Genomic DNA, 18,247 nt, shown 5'->3' with positions numbered 1-18,247 from the left:
GCCTACATTGCCTCCAAAATGGACCCTGTGGAGACTCCTGGGAGGGGTGGGGTGGGCGGGGCCAGCCAGGAGTGAGATTTGGAGGTGCTCCGAACCGTCCGTAAGTTAGTTACGCAACCATGTAGCAACTCACCTCTGCTGTCACATGACCTCCCACTTTACACTCACATCACATGACAGAAACTCCAATCCCAATTGCTATCAACAAGGCTAGAGGTATTTTATTTGATTTGGAGTAATTTTTGAATGCAAGCATAGAGAGCTGCAAGGAGGACTACAGGATGGAATCGTTTTTTCTTCCGTGAACTTTTTCTAGTTAGTTACTTAAGGATCCAAACCTTAAACAATCGAAGGAACAGCAAGCAAACTCAAAAGATTTATTTCCTTGATTAGTAGCAGATTGCTTTTTAGGTGTTGGTTTTTAAATCAATTTGTTACCAAAGAGGCAAAAAAAAAAGGCGTTTAAGAATCCGAGGTGTGATTTTTGAATAGTCTGTTAAAGTACGTGCATATCTTTACAACACATTGAAATAAATCTCTGTTACAGGCTCGACAAAATTTTAGGAGCTATAACGATTGCAGCTGAGAGGAATAATGGAGAACGATTTGCTAACATAGTGGAGGGGCTCGAAAATCACGAAGCTCTGCAATTACAGGTAGGATTTCTTGGATTACAGTTTAGACAATTAGATTAGGCAACAATGCATTTTAATTACTAGCTGCCTCAAAAACATTTAAAATGGCTGGAGATAATTTTGGTTCCAATGACCTTGTTTTGGGTAGAAGTTTCGAATCCCAAGTAAATATTCATCTCAAATCTCGGTACGAAAAGCCTGATAATCTTCTTTTATTCTCTGCATAAACACATTTGAAACACCCATTGCTATACAATGCAGAAATTCAGTCTTTTAAAAAAACTGTGAAGGCATACAATTATACAATAAATGCTTCTCTTTTCTCTATGCAGGAGAGTATATTTTAGAATTATTCATTTCGGTCCATGGAGACACTCTTTACATACTTTAAAAAAATTCTTTGCTGTAATTGTTTCCCCCCCAGAGTTTTGTGTTTAAAGAATAAACTGATAAAAGGAGAATATTTCTAGTTGAAATGAGAGGTCCTTGGTGCTGTCTGGGCTTGGTTGTTTTTTTGCAAATGTTTTGTTACCCAAACTAGATAACATCATCAGTGCACTGATGATATTACAGAGTTTGGATAATGGATAGGATCATCACCTCCTCCTCCCTCCCAGCACTGATGTTACCTAGTTTGGGTCATGAAACATCTGCAAGAAAACAAGCAAGCTCAGAGACCCCCAAGGACTCTGTAGACAACATCCTCCCCCCTCCCCCTCCCCCTCCACCACTCCTCCTCCTCCCCCCCCCTCCTCCCCCCCCCCTCCTGACTCCCAGCACTGATGATGTTACTTAGTTTGGGTCATGAAACATCTACAAGAAAACAATCAACCACTTCTTATAAGGAAGACTCACAACCATTTGAGTGCAGTGAAGGCGTAGTTCCCCACATCTCCCTTGCAATTATGAATGGAATGTTACAGTAATATATGAGTGTGTATGTACATATGTATATACATATACATATATATAATTTTATGCGGGAGAAAACCCGAATAACTAGAGACCTACATATAAACATACATATACATATACATATACATATACATATACATATACATATACATATACATATACATACACACACACACACACACACACACACACACACACACACACACATATATATATATATATATATATATATATATATATATATATACACACCCCTCTCGTCCCACACCAAAGCACTCGGAGCCAAAGATATGTTATGAAATTTATTAACAGACAGACAGGTCCTTGGCAGCAATCCAGCACAGATAAGCCTTGGCAGCAATCCAGCCTGCCAAGCTAACACCACAGTTCTCCAACTTTCGTAAATGCGTTGACTTCTGCAAAATGGGCGTGTGCACAAGCTTTCCTTTTATAGTCTTGAGAGGAGCCTAATTACCACCAGCTGAGTGCAATTACCTCCTGTAACTGTGCAACTGTTCCTTATGCCTATTAGCTCTCCGGTGCCAGGCATCCAGGAACAACTCCCTTGTCTCCTCGCCACTGCTGACATCCGGATCACATTCCCTTGTCTCCTCCCCACTGGTCCAAGGCTCAGGCGCCTCCTGGTGGCCAACCAACCTTTCTGCGCCCTGCTCAGAGTCGGAACCCTGTCCAGGGTCCTCCACATCCTCCAAAGCCAACTCATAGGGCCCCTCACTGTCGGAGTCTGGTGGCAATTCTAACAGCTCCTGCTGGGCCACAACATACATACATACATACATACATACATACATACATACATACATACATAATACATACATACATGTGTGTGTGTGTATGTTTGTACGTACACAGTAGTATTTCTGCATTTTTAGCTAAGACATTTTCCCATCTCTGGGAGCATAAAACTGAAAATAGAAGTCTTTGAGTGGTTAGTTACTGTTCAAAGAGCAAGTCTTTTTACAGATTGTCTGTGAGACATGAATCACTGCAAAAATAAAACCAAGCCCTGGAATGCCACCATCTGAATGAGATAATGATTGAGTTGGTGACTTCTGTCTTGTAAGGTTAAGCCCATAAGACAAGAATTATTTCTGTAATCTTGACATGACAATATGAAAACTTGGAGTGCTACAAGGAACCAACCGGAAAGATTAGGTTCTCCAAAGGTCAGGTTACGATGCAGTGATATCCCTTTTCTCTTCTGAAGGCAAGCTCTGGGGGTGGACAGTGTAATTTCTATTCATGCTTGCCCCATGAAAAGACCTCCTTCTCTTCGAATAAATACAAAAGTGCTCTGCAGCCATAAATAAAATTAACAGTAAATAAAGTCAAGAATAATACCTTAAGAGTGACACATTTGCTTTAACATCTTGAAGTAAAACAGACCCTCAAATCTAAATGGAGTAAAATGCCACACTAAATAACAGCTTAGGCTGACCACCTAGACCAGGGGTCAGCAACACGCAGCTTTGGAGTTGCATGTGGCTCTGGAGCCGCATGTGGCTCTTTCATCCCTCTGCTGTGGCTCCTTGTCGCCTGTTGGCTCCACAATTGATAGGGCTTTCGGTTAGGACAGGTAGAGGAAAAGGATGCCACACTAGAAGGAGACTCTATGGTGGGAGATTTCTGGCCGGCCCCAGAATTGAACGGGGGGCTTCCGGTTAGGACCTTTGGGGCTCTTTAAGTGTTTAAGGTTGCCAACTCCTGACCTAGACAAAATGATGATTTGTTTTTAGAATTACAACCCTTTTTCATCAGTCAATAATTTGCCATTTTGCTCCATTGAATGATGGGTACACCTGTTTTTGATTTTCCCAGCGCTATACTTGAAATGCTTCCCAGTGGACGAATGTACCACCGTTGCTATTATTTTCAGTTCCTCTCAAGGGTGGAAGGCTTAGTAGAATTGATGCTAATGACTTTTATTTGAATAATAGCATCGTCTTGTCAACGTCAAATATAATCACCGTTCTATTTTAGTGTCTTGGTTTTCAAATGGAATCGCTGATAATTTACTGAGTTGGAGAGTTGTTGTTTTTTTAGCACCTAGTCTCTTTAGTATGGCCTTAAGAGATAACCTATTGATCTAGGTAAATAGGAAAACCCAATTTGCTTAGCTTTTACATGCAACACGGGAACATTAAAATAGAAGTAAGTGTGGATAGCATTATGCACGCTGCCCATGTGATACGCTCCGTTACAGTGACTCCAAAGTCAATCTCCTTTAAGGACTTTGTGATTTTTATGACTCTCACATCCATACTCCGTGACTGAAGGTACAACTGCAAGACTCATTAACTCGTCTCTAACTGAAATGGTCTCTCTACCAGTATTAATACAAGCAATTAAGTCAGAATTTCTCCTGGCAAAAACAATCACAACAGATGGCACCTTTTCTGTCTATTAATTTCTGATTGGACATGTACTTTGGCTTGTTCAGTTATGTCGTAGCTGTAACATAACAAGGATAATTCAGGCCACTACAATGCAGTATTTACAGGGATGCTAGAAGAATTTACAGTGTTTTATATATTAAAATTATATTCATTTTATGGATGATCAAGTTATAGATTTCAGTGCTGCAGTGCTGATAAAGTAATTTGAGGACACTTATATCCATTTGAAAAAGGACCTTTTGAGCTTGTCTCTAAAAAAGTTAAGGATTAAATAACCTGTTCTAGCAATAGCAAATAGCTTTTATTTTAGACTTTTATACCGCTTCATAGTGCTTTACAGCTCTCTCTAAGCGGTTTACAGAGTCAGCATCTTCCCTCCAACAATCTGGATCTTCATTTTACCGACCTTGGAAGGATGGAAGGCTGAGTCAATCTTGAGTCGATGAAGATTGAACTGTTGGCAGTGGGCAAAATTATTGTCAGCGTTCCGAGTATCATGTAGAATTAAATCAGAGTCCAAAGCAAAATGATCTTTAAAGTTCCAATTTAATAAATCAGACATCTTAGCATTGTGCTGTGGAATCCCAATTCTAAAGAACTTCCAGGGATTCCACCCAATTAAAAGTTCATGATCTTGTCCCCACACCCACAAATCCATCACATGGTCCAATCTTCTTCGTCCACGCTGGCATCTCCACCCAGCTGTTTCCGGCAAAGGTGCGGAGACAAAAGATGACCTTGGTCTTCTAGAAAAGAATGACAACAACACATTCCACAATCCTACTCCTTTCTATTCCCCCCTCCCAACTACTTTACTAATGAAACAGCACAGTGAAATAACAGAAAGTGTGGCAGGCCAAAGATCCTAAAAGGGATATAATTGCAGGCCTCACAATTATAATGAAATACTGTATTCTAAGCACTGGGAAAGAAAGAAGGAGGGAAGGAAGGACAATAGCATTAGCAATAGCACTTAGACTTATATACCACTTTATAGTGCTTTACCTCCCTTTCTAAGCAGTTTACAGAGTCAGCATAATGTCCGCAGCAGTCTGGGTCATCAATTTACTAACTTTGGAAGGATGGAAGATTAAGTAACATAATAACAGAATAATAACAAAACAGAATAACTGAGTTGGAAGGGAACTTGCAGGTCTTCTAGTCCAACCCTCTGCTCAAGCAGGGGACCCTACACTATGCCAGACAAATGGCTGTCCAATCTCTTCTCACCAGCCTCCAGTGATAGAGCACCGACCACCTCTGGAGCTGTTCCATTGATTGATTGTTCTCAATGTCAGGAAATTTCTCCTTAGTTCTAGGTTGGATCTCTCCATGACGAGCTTCCAGCTATTGCTTCTTGTCCTGCCTTCAGCAGGACAATAGGTTGAGTCCCACTTCTTTGTGGCGGCTCCTTCGATATCGAAACATTACTATCATGTCCTCTCTAGTCATTCTCTTCATTAGACTGGACCAGGGGTTGGCAACCTTAAACACTCGAAGAGCCACATTGGTCGTAACCAAAATCCCCCCATTCAATTCTGGAGCTGACAGGAAGTCTGGTTCCCCCACCAGAGTCTCCTTTTAGCACGGCATCCTTTTTCCTCTACCTGTCCTAACCAAAAGCCCTATTAATTGTAGAGCCAACCAGAAAACCTTCCCTTTCCCATAGAGTCTCTTCTTGTGTGCCATGCTCCCCCCCCCCACAAACTGGAACCTCCTCTGAAAATTGTGGCACCAACTGGGAACAGGGAGCCACAACAGAGGGATGAAAGAGCCACATGCGTCTCTAGAGTCACGGGTTGCCAACCCCTGGACTAGACATGCCCAGTTCCTTCAACCGTTCTTCATACAATTTAGACTCCAGTTCCCTAATCATCTCTGTTGTTCTTCTCCGCACTCTTTCGGGTTAGTTAAAATATACATCTCTTGGTTGTTTTCTCCAATTTTATTGCACAAGTGCATTGGATGTGCTGATTCTAACAAGCTACTTAACTGTAACTTCTATTTACAGGTTGCCTGCATGCAGTTCATAAATGCCCTCGTCACATCTCCAGAAGAGCTTGATTTTAGGGTACATTTGAGAAATGAATTCCTGCGCTGTGGGCTAAAGAAAATATTACCAGTAAGTTACTTGCAGTAGAAGTGCTAATGAACCAGGCTCATTGTGTTTGCTTGCTATGTGATGGTAAATCTAACAAAAGACTTACAAGATATGACTAAGTTTGACCTTAATGCTTCTTTATCATTTTTAATCATTGTGAAAGGGAAGCAGAATGCTGCAGCATTAAAAATGTTCATCAGTGGAAAAAAATAGTTTTATTTCTATGACAAATGATCACTTTTATTGATGTAGGGAATTTTAAAGTATGTGCTGGGTAGTAATAGTGCCATGAACTTATGATCAGGAGAATCAAAATTTTTAAATGAAATTCAGACTGTGGGCTGGTTTTAAGTTTTAATTTCTGATTCTAAAATGACTTCTAAGGAATTGTAAAGAATGAAAGAATTTTGCATTTATGGTAAACCAGAACTGTTGTTCTTGTACATTTTAAATTTTAAAGGATTTTTAAGTCAAGAAAGAACTACTGTTGAGTCCTTTTAAAGAAATATAGTAAATTAAATATTTCTGTCCAGTGCATAAAATCAGGAGTCCAGACAGTTCAAATGGATATATAGATTTATTGTATGCTAAAGTTTTCTACAAGAATCTGAACTACTAATAGTCGAAGCAAGTTAGTGTTAAATAAGTCAAGGTGGGCAGACTTAAATCTCATCTGGGTGTAAAGGAATTCGAGACAGATGATGTGTTTGACTCCTCCCTCGAGCTCAGCCTGGATATCACATTCAATTTCACTTATTAGAAATGCACAGAAGGAATAACATTATTTGCCCATTGGATTGTTCTCCTGAGGCCAGTTAGAAAAGAAACTGTATAAATGTTGGTCTTCATCTAATCCTTTCAAAATTAAACTGTAATCAACAGGAGCTGATTTTGATTGGCAAGCAGTCTGTAGAGGAGAAATAAATGGGAATAGGTAGCTTGTTTGTAATATAGATGAAAAGGATTTAAGGCAAGCAAAATGCCACATCAATTAATTGGTTCTTAAGGATGCAGTAGAGTAGAGACAAATTCACTCCCATAGAGTCATAGAGAAAGTGGGCTATTTTTTGAAGAATATTGGGAATGTTGCCCCAATCAAAAGACTTCATCCTGGCCATTTTGTTAACGAAGCAATAATTTAAAATATTCCAATTCTGTCAGAGCGTTTGCAGTGTGACTACTATTAGGATACAAAACACAGCATACAGAGACTTAGATGTTTAACAGTGATTTAAATACATGATATATACAGACATATACATGGTAGCAAATACCTGACAAGCAGTCAATCTTTTTCTTAACACTCCACAGAGAGCTTAGCAATGGATACCGGACACAAGGAGAGAGATACACCAAGAGAAAGAAATACACCCTCTCCTGGCTGCCTTATATAAACACCTCTTAAAGTGGTAAAGACTTTTGTGGACCCTTTCATAGTCTTAAATAGGCTATACCAATGCTGATTCATCTTCATTGCACCAGCCTTACATTTCATCAGCTTAACTTACAGTTCCATCAGCCTTATATTGGCCGGTCAGCTTTAAATCATCATTACCCTGACAAATTCCTTGTACATAAAGCATCATTTTTTTTAAAAAAAAGTTGGCATTGCAGAAAGGATGGCCAGAAGATATTGGGTCTTCTGTTTAATCATGATTTGGTAGCATCTTTGTTAGGTAAGCTCCCGTTGGGAGAGCGAGAACGTTCAGCGAAGCGTTGTGACAGTTGTGTTGGAGAACACACAAACTAGCATACAGAGACACTGCAGTTTAAATAGTCATACTGTCCAAGTCATACTGTCAAGACAGTAATCAGCTGGAGTTGTTACTTTCCCACAAGCATTGAACTCTTCAATTCTGTTGTACCTACTGCCTGTTTAATGCTGGCCATTAGTTGACTAGATTCTTGTGAATAGACTTGAGCAATAAATCAGCTTAACTGGAACTCAGTGTGTGCCTGACAAAATATTCAGTAAACTCAATAGCTCCATTGACTCATCCATTCAGTGTTGGATTTAAGTTCTGGTCCTCCATTGGGCAGCTTCTGGTTAGTCATGGTTTCTCAGTCCAAGCAACCCCAAAAGATGATAACTCTTAGGTTAGCTCCTCGTTGGGAGAGCGAGTACGTTCAGAGAAGTGTTTGTGAGAGTTGTGTTGGAGAACACACAAACCAGCATACAGAGACACTGCAGTTTAAAGAGGCTTCCACTTTCGTGGAAATAGAGGTATCAGAGTCCATCAAACAGTCCAAGTCATACATGGATAAGTCAGTCAGTCATCAATGTCTTTCAGTAAAGGGTTAATCCAAATAACATAGTCTAGTATCATATAATCAGTTCGATACTCAAAGTTTGCTAGTAGTTGCAAAACTTACAATGGCTCATGGCACTTTCTAACAGTCAGCTTCCAAAACACTCAGATCAGATCAGCCCAGCATCTAAAAAGCAGAGAGCTAACAGTCGTTCTGGCTCCCTCTTATTGCCGATTGAGGAAAACAGCAACCAATCACATTTTACAGTATGATTTAAAGAAACAGGTATACATTGTTACATGATTTATATATTGCCAACCCAACTGTTAGATTATATTCTTAAGAATCTTAATTCTGGAAAAGTGAAGAAAACCACTTGACAGGGTATCTGAAATAAGTGGAAGAACACCATTGAGTCAATAATTCTTCTTCAATTGAGCAATGTGGTTTATTTTAGCCAGCTACCGTGTTTCCCTGAAAATAGATCAGAGTCTTATTTTCTTTTGACCTCCCCCCCCTTCCCCCCAAAAATAAGCACTTGGCTTTATTTTCAGGTCTTATTATTTTTGAGGCGAAGGCGGTATTGGGCGTGGTCATCTCATGGCTGCTGCTGTGTTGCAATATTTTTGGGGAGGGCTTATTTTCAGGGGAGCGGTTATTTTAGGATTAGGGTTAGGATTAGTGCATGCACCCAAAAGCCCGATTACACTTATTATCTGAAGAGGTCTTATTATCTGGGAAACAGAGTACCATATTTTTCAGAGTTTAAGACATATCTCCCCCCCAAAAAAGAGTGTGTAAATGTTGGTGTGTCTTATACACCAAATACATCCTTTTTTGGCCTCCTGAAGCCCCACTTCCCACATCCCATTTTTGCAAAAAATGGACAAAAAACAGGCCCATTTTGCAAAAACGGAGGTATATTTGCCTTCCCCCAGCCTACAGAAGCACTCTGTAGTCTTCAGCAGGGCCGGAGGAACGTGAAAACGCCTCAGTTTTTGCAAAAAATAGCCCGTTTTCCGCAAACTTCCCCCAGCCCTGCTGAAGCCTGCAGAATGCTCTTGGGGGCCGAGGAGTACAAAAACTTTCTTACTTATTTCTTCGAAATCTTGGTGCGTCTTATGCATTGGTGTGTCTTATAGTCCAAAAAATACAGTATTTTTTAAAAGCCCACATGGTTAGCCTCTTCTTCTATTAAATAGAAAAGACGATTACCAATTCGGATTAAAATTAAGTTCTGAATGCCTATGGGTAAGAAAGAAAAAATCACCCAGGCTTCCTGAAATGTGAGACACTTTTCCGATGATTTAAAGAGTCAAGGGGTATTCCTAGACTTTTAACATTTAACATTTTTTTTAAAAAACATTTTATTGGGATTTATAGGCCGCCCTTTTCCCTGAGGGGACTCAGGGCGGCTTACAATCGTAGGGAAGGGGGTGCAATACAAAAACAGACAATATGTGAACAAAATAAAATGGTAAGACACAACTTGCATTCAACAGTCAACACTCGGGCGGGTAATTTGGGAACCTATCCCCAGGCCTGATGGGATAGCCAGGTCTTAAGGGCTGTGCGGAAGGTCTGGACGGTGGTGAGGGTGCGGATCTCGACGGGGAGGTCGAGCTGTCTTTATACAGCTGGGTAACATCTACACCTAATTATAGGCTCTGCATTTTAAATAACATACCAGTTGCAGCTGGATTCTTCATGGCATTAAATGGGTACAGATGGTTGACCAGGAAATCTGCAGCAACTGTGTTTGCCCCAGCAATCCCCATTTTGCATTTTATGCCATGCAGCTATTCACAGCCCTGAACATTTGGCATTTGATCACGGCAAATGCAGTAAAAGTAATGTGTTTAGCTGGGGAGATCTGAAAATGCGTCACCTCCTTTCTCTTGGAGCTTTAAAATAACATGTTCTCAGATCTCTGGCGAATTATTTCATTACTAAAGCAAGAAATCCATTATTTCAATTTAATCAGCGTGCCTTTTCCTAAAATCCTGTTTCCCTAGATTTTTGGTTGGACTTGGATTAGAGTGTGACTGCAAATGAAGTTTGTATAGAACAACTTTTAGGTCACCTCAACTCTAGTTGAGAAGCGATGGGGTGGCTTGGCAAGTCGCCACTTAATGCTGAGTACAGCCTCCCTGTAAAGCTTGTTAAGTTCAGGTTATTTAAATGGTACGTGGGAAGATCATCTTCATGTTGAAGTTGAAGTATGAAACTGGGGACTTGTGTAGGGAATTTTGACATGTGAAGACATCCACTAGGGATTGTAGGTATTCAATGTTTCCTCAGATCTTTGCTTCCCCTTCTTCTTTCTTAGTTAAATAACAGGAAAGAATCATAGACTAAACTGTTGAAAATGAACATTTCCATCCTTATGCAAATATTTCATCTTTTAAACTAACTTTTCCATCCATTATGGTGTTTTAGAATGTTAACATATCACAAATGCAAAATGGATACATAGATACATGGATGGATGGATAGGTGGATGGATGGGTGATAGAAAGAATAGTTGATGGATGGCTAGACAGATGGATAACTGATAGATTGTATACATTATAGATAATGTATAGATATAGATAGATGATAGATAGATAGATAGATAAATCAATAGATAGATAATATGATAATATGATAGATAAATGGATAGATAGATATAGGTAGATAGATGGATAGATGGATAGAGATAGATAGATAGATAGACTGATAGATGATAGTTGATCTATCATGTCTAGTGGACGTGATGAACCGGGGTCTTGAGGCCGTTAAGAACTGGATGAGAGCTAACAAACTGGTACTCAACCCAGACAAGACCGAGTGGCTGTTGTGTTTCCCTCCCAATAATTTGGCCAATGTTCCATCACTCAGGCTGGGGGGTCAAATTTTACACCCCTCAGACAGGGTTCGCAACTTGGGAGTCCTCCTGGACCCACAGCTGACTTTCGACCATCATTTGTCAGCTGTGACCAGGGGGGCATTTGCCCAGGTTCGCCTGGTGCGCCAGTTGCGGCCCTACCTGAATCGGGAGGCCCTCACAACAGTCACTCGAGCCCTTGTGATCTCTAGGCTGGAATACTGTAATGTGCTCTACATGGGGCTGCCCTTGAAGAGCACCCGGCGACTTCAGCTAGTCCAGAATGCGGCCGTGCGAGTGATTGTGGGCGCACCGCGGTTCGCCCACATAACACCTATCCTCCGCGAGCTGCGCTGGCTGCCTGTTGATCTCCGGGTGTGCTTCAAGGTGCTACTTACCATCCATAAAGCCCTCCATGGTAGTGGATCTGAATACTTGAGAGACCGCCTTCTGCCGATTACCTCCCTCTGTCCCATCAGATCGCACAGATTGGGCCTCCTCCGAATTCCATCCGCCAGTCAGTGCCGACTGGCGACTACACGGAGGAGAGCCTTCTCAGTAGCAGCTCCGACCCTTTGGAACAATCTCCCCATGGAGATTCGTACCCTCACCACCGTCCAGACCTTCCGCACAGCCCTCAAGACCTGGCTATCCCGTCAGACCTGGGGATAAGATCCTAATCCGCCCCGCCCGAATGCTGAATGAATGTTGTATTTTACTGTTTTATTTTATTTTATTCACATATTTATGTTTTGTCTTGCACTCCCTCCCATGAATTGTAAGCCGCCCTGAGTCCCCTCAGGGAAAAGGGCGGCCTATAAATGCCAAATAAAACTAAACTAAAAACTAAACTTGATAGATAATATGATAACTAACTAGCTAGATAAATGAATAGATAGATATAGGTAGATAGATGGATATATATATATATATATATATATATGTAGATAGATGGATATATATATATATATATATATATATATATATATATATATATATATATATATATATATATATATGATAGATAGATAGATAGATAGATAGATAGATAGATAGAGATAGAGATAGAGATAGAGATAGAGATAGAGATAGAGAGAGAGAGAGAGAGAGAGAGAGATAGAGATAGAGATAGAGATAGAGATAGAGATAGAGATAGAGATAGAGATAGAGATAGAGATAGAGATAGAGATAGAGATAGATAGATGGATAGATGGATAGAGATAGATAGAATAAATGATTGATGGATAGACAGATGGATAAATGATAGATTATATACATTATAGATAATGGGTAGATGTTGATAGATGATAGATACATAGATAGATAGATATAGTGATGTATAGATAGATGAATAAATAGATACTGATAGATAGATAGATAGATAGATAGATAGATAGATAGATAGATATAGTGATATATAGATAGATGAATAAATAGATACAGACAGACAGACAGACAGACAGACAGACAGACAGACAGACAGATACCATAGATAGATACCATAGATAGATAGATAGTGGTCATCTCTGTTTCAAGGCCATTGTTGTTCCAAGTAGCAAAAGGAAGTCATAGTATTCTAGTTTATTTACGATAAGCCATGATTCTCAGAAATTGTGACTTCCAAATTCTTCCATTTGCTCCCTCAAAAGAAAGTGGTTGGAAAAATAAATGGATTCTATGATTGCAAAGCTTTATAGCGGAACAATACAATATATATTGGAAATATGGTGAGCCATAACTTCACCTCACTTTTCTTGATGATTACGATGTTGAAACATAATATGAAACATTGCCTTTCCTAGCACAGCAAAACACGGTATATTGTGTAAGGTGTACATTTTTTTTTTCATTTTGAAGGTGTTTCTATTGTTTTCTCCACATTTCAAAGGAAAATGGTTATATTTTTAATTTCTGTATCTCCACAAGGTGAAGTTGATATGACAGTTTGCAAATTAATACATACATACATACATACATACATACATACATGCATGCATGCATACATACATATACTGTATATATTACACAGAATGATAAAAGAATGTAATAGTTTAATGGATGTAATCATTCATCCTGTAAACCAGTGGTCCCCAACCTTTTTATCGCCGCGGACCAGTCAGACGAGCCTCCCTCGGCCTTCCGGACCGGCGGGTGGGAAGGCGGCCATCCTGGGCGCGCGTTCCGCAGGGCGGGGGGGGGGGCTTCCTTCACGTCAAGGCCGACAGCCCACGAGGCCGCCCCGCCTCCTCCTCCTTGGCCGTCGGGGGAAGGGAGGGGGAACCGACCCCGCGATCCGCTCGCTCGGGCAGCCCTTTTTCCTCGCTGCAGTTCGGCGGGGGAAAAAGATGGCCCTGTGTCCTACTTCGGGCGGGCGGGCGGCTGGCGCGGCGGAGGCCGGCTGCTTCCGAGGGGGTGGGCCTCCGCGCCGCGCTCCATGAAGGGAAGAGGGGGAGAAGGCGGGCTGCGGCCGAAGGGCCCCCGAGAGCCCCGCCGGCCTGACACAAAAAGCGCTGCGGCGGAGGGGAGGGGCGGGAGGCAGGTGACACTCCAGGAGGGGGGGCAGAGCTGCGCCGCGAGTCTTACGTAAAGCCCCCCCTCCCCGCCTCGGCGGAGGAAAACATCTCCCACCTGGGTGGGGCTGCGTGCGAAGCGCCTCTCGGAACGGCAAAGCTCCCCAAGTTCCCCCGAAACGGCCGCGCTGCGCCCCTCCCCCCCGCAACCTTAGTTTCTCCTTGGGAGGAAAATGCAGCGCCGCCGCCCCCTCCTGCCCCTCGTCATTCCACGGGGCAGGCGGGCCGGGTGAGTCCGCGGACAAAGTTTCGTCTCCCAGGCAGCCTCCGCCAGCAGCATCCCAAGTTCGGGCCGAGGCCGAGGCCGCCGCCGCCGCCCCTTCCCTCACGGGGCGAGCAGAGCAAGAGGGCGGGGGGGGGAGATCGGGCCTCCCCTCGCCCCCCCAGCCCCGCACATCTGGGGCGGCGGGGGGGCAGAGAAAGGGCGCGTTCATGAGGACTACAAAGTTGCAAATATGGCCCCCGGCCGCTGCAGCGATCATGGCCCCCGGCCGCTGCGCGGCCCGGTGCCAGGTACTCCACGGCCCGGCACCGGTCCGCGGACCGGGGGTTGGGGACCACTGCTGTAAACTATTACCTTCCTTTATCATTTAACATTTAATAATTAGATAAATTTGGTAACATGGCTAAATTTGATCAATTACATAGTAGTTTTGGAGAACAGCTATTGTGCAGCCAAATTTTTAAGCAGACCCACACGACTGACAGATGTACACGTTTAATTAAATCTGTTATTCTTACAACTGCAGGTTCTCTTGTTCAGGACCTCAAATCACCACAATGGCTTTTAACGAATATAATTTATGAGAATAATTATGCCACTTAAAAAGAAGAATTTAGGGCACATTAAAATAGAATTACCTTTCTGTGTTCAATTGAAAGAGCGGCTGAGATTAATAAAATCTAGATATCTATAAAAGCTAAAATGGGGAGATGTTACTAATATATATCTATATCTATTTATCTATCTATCTATTGATCTATCTATCTATCTATCTATCTATCTATCTATCTATCTATCTATCTATAAAGCTATATAATCAATATAGTTTTATTTGTCAATGGACTATTTTAGAATTAAGTAGATTTCTAATTTTAGATAGAAAAATTATTATCCTGACCAAATTTATGGCATTAGTAACTCACTGGGGGTTTTTTGTGGACATTTGTGATATAACATATCATCATATTCTAATAATCATTAGATGATAGTACACTGTATTTTGATGGTGTATTTTAAATGTTTTTTAAAAAGTATAAGTTGTTGTGATGCATTAAAAATGCTTCCTTGCCTTGCAAATTATCCTGTGGTCTTTCTACCAATCCTTGAAGGAAAGGACAAGTCTGTATGGCTGCATTAATTTATTTTTTATTTGAAATGTTTTTAAAACAATCAGTATATGAACCTTCAGAACAATGCAACACTCACCATATCAAGGAAGCTTCTTGGATGAGAAGCGAAATGTCTTCAAAGAAAAAAAATAAGAAAGTCTGGTTGCCTCCTGAAAAAGCACCTTTGGGACAACCATGACCTGGAAGACGGAGAATCTCTACATACCTCCACCGTATCAAGGCCACTTAAATGAGCTGGCTCTGCCAATTGGCCAGGGGGCCCCAATGGGAGTGCAGCACAGCAGAGGTGGTTGATCAAGTAACAACAGATCCCATCTGCCCCCCACTCCACCCCCGTCCTCCCCATGTGCCCTCCCCAGGTGTCCTTACGGGTTTTTTTTTGTTATTTTTAATTATTTATGTTTTAATTGTACATGCAGCAACATATTTTTATGACTGTAAGCTGACTAGAGTTACCCTGGGTCATCAAGGGTACCACCAAGATGGGTCATCAATAAATTTTACAAATAAATAAATAAATTTTACAAATAAATAAATAAATTTTACAAATGAATAAATAAATTTTACAAATAAATAAATAAATTTTACAAATAAATAAATAAAATTTACAAATAAATAAATAAATTTTACAAATAAATAAATAATTTTTACAAATAAATAAATTTTACAAATAAATAAATAAATTTTACAAATAAATAAATAAAATTTACAAATAAATAAATTTTACAAATAAATAAATAAAATTTACAAATAAATATATTTTACAAATAAATAAATAATTTTACAAATAAATAAATAAAATTTACAAATAATAAATTTTACAATTAAATAAATAAATTTTACAATTAAATAAATAAATTTTACAATTAAATAAATAAATTTTACAATTAAATAAATAAATTTTACAATTAAATAAATAAATTTTACAAATAAATAAATAAATTTTACAAATAAATAAATAAATAAATTTTACAAATAAATAAATAAATTTTGCAAATAAATAAATTTTATACATAAATAAATAAATAAATAAATAAAGTGTTATGTATCTAAACTACTTCTTGATAGGTGTCAGACCTGCCCCAGTTTAGATATTTAGGAAAGGAAGACCCTCGATTCCCTTGGATTGAATTGATAGGTTCTTTTACTAAATTTAAGTGGCTGCAGTGAAAGTAAAGCTAGATCTGTGTATTCCCACACAAAAGTTACACTCCCCCTCTCCTTTCCCTGACCCCTGATAAGTCCATCCTGATCCAATAGTATGCCTTTTGGCCATTAGGTGGCGGAGTGGTTAGAATGTAGTACTGCAGGCTACTTTAGCTGACTGCTAGCTGCAGTTCGACAGTTCAAATCTTACCGGCTCTAGGTTAACTCAGCTTTCCATCCTTCTGAGGTGGATAAAATGAGGACCCAGATTGTTGGGGGCAATATGCTGACTCTGTAAACCGCTTAGAGAGGGCTGTAAAAGCACTGTGAAGACGTATATAAGTCTAAGTGCTATTGCTATTTTTGATGTTTTGGAAACAGCTCAGGCATTTGGTGCCTCTCACTGCAGTTTCACATTCAATTCCCAGGTCAGGTGTCCTTGGCATCTGGTTTAATCTGGTTTGGCACCTCTGGTTCTTGTCAATATGTCTCCCCTCCTGCCGTTTGTCTTCTCATTCCCAGGCCCACACCTTGCTGCCCCAAATTCCTCCCTCCTCCTCTGCGATTTAGGGCAGGAGGCAAGGGAAGAAGCTGAAGATGGCAGAGCTGACAATAGGCAAAAAAAAAGAACATTACTAGATCTGTTGTATTCTTCAAGGGTAACCACAGACTCCACATTATTGAGATTTTTTAATGTACTCTCCATGCCTCATCTTCCTCCTTCATCTTCCTCCTTCTTCCATTGGCATCTTTGAATGTGATTATGGAGCGTTCCTGGAGTGCTACAGGATTAAAAACATTGTAGTAAAATAACTTCAAGGCAACATATTAATCCCAGTGATTGCAGGTGTGACGTGCTGTAAAAGTTTAGATGTGTGCACGTCAAGTGCACTGCAAATAAAACCCAACACTAATATTTAAACAGTACTTGAATTTAGGCCACATTAATTTGATATAAATCCATAATTACTTTTATTAGAATTAAAAGGTATCCGGTGTGAGCTTTAAAATTCACAACCATGATACATTTTTTTTTAATAGCACAGTACATTAAATTAATAGAAACTGCACACACCGGTGGAAAACCTACTTTGTGATTTTTAATGAATGATATTAATGTTATTTAATTACCGTTTAAGTAAATGAGGACTATATAGCTATCAGGACAGCATAATTTTATCTCCAACGATTCTCAGATAGAGCAGAAAAACAAAACGAAAGTAGACAGCGTGATTTATAGACTCTAAAATCCAAAACATTTCATTTTAATTTGTAGTTCTTTTAAACGTATTTATTGTTTTGCCGTTTATTTAGTGGATTAATAAAGAAACACGTACATTACCGCGTTATCTCTTTGTAAGTTTGGTAATTCTTTATGAATATAACTGGCCTCCTTTGTAATTCAATTTATATTATTTATTTGTTACTTTAAAGAATTTACATGCCTGTCCACTTCAAGAAATGTGGCTCTGGATGTTTTACAATAAAAAATAAATCAAGATAAAGCAATAATTAATCTCTCTTTTATTTTATACATTTACTATGTTTTTTGGACTATAAGACACACCTAAATTTACAGGAGGAAAACAAAGAAAAATGTGCATTGCATTTTCGCTTTCCCTGACCCCCAGAAGCACTCTGCAGGCCAAAAACAGGTGTATTTTTGGTGAAAACAGGCCGTGCAAAGCACTGCAGACTGCTTCTGGGGGCCTGGGAGGGTGAAAACATGACACACTGAGAATTTGAGAGGCCAAAAATACCAGTATTCAGTCTATAAGACTCACCTAAAATTTCACTCACTTTTAGGGGGGGAAAGGTACCTCTTACACTCTGAAAAATACGGTATTTATTTTTCCTTAGGATGCTTTACCATACTCTTTTTGTTGGTTTTACCATACTGTTATAAAAAAAGGTACAAATTGTCTTCTTAAAAGGAAGAAGTGTGCAGTAGAAATAAAAGCTTCTGCCAAAAATAATATATCACGGCAGCAAAT

General features: G+C 40.0%; 1 protein-coding gene across 2 annotated transcripts in view; it reads left to right on the top strand.

Annotated features, from left to right (window-relative positions):
- The window catches only part of DIAPH2 (diaphanous related formin 2), a 339,263-nt gene that overhangs the window by 63,425 nt on the left and 257,591 nt on the right, over positions 1 to 18,247 (top strand). For both annotated transcript variants that reach the window (XM_032227728.1, XM_032227726.1), the window contains 2 exons: positions 548 to 656; positions 5,979 to 6,089. In XM_032227728.1, the coding sequence (XP_032083619.1) occupies positions 548 to 656; positions 5,979 to 6,089 (220 nt within the window). The remainder of the gene's footprint in view (positions 1 to 547; positions 657 to 5,978; positions 6,090 to 18,247) is intronic.

The sequence above is a fragment of the Thamnophis elegans genome, chromosome 12 (genome assembly GCF_009769535.1).
Source record: "Thamnophis elegans isolate rThaEle1 chromosome 12, rThaEle1.pri, whole genome shotgun sequence".
NCBI lineage: Eukaryota > Metazoa > Chordata > Lepidosauria > Squamata > Colubridae > Thamnophis > Thamnophis elegans.
Note: the sequence above shows the minus strand (reverse complement) of the source record. Positions and strands in the feature narration are given on the sequence as shown.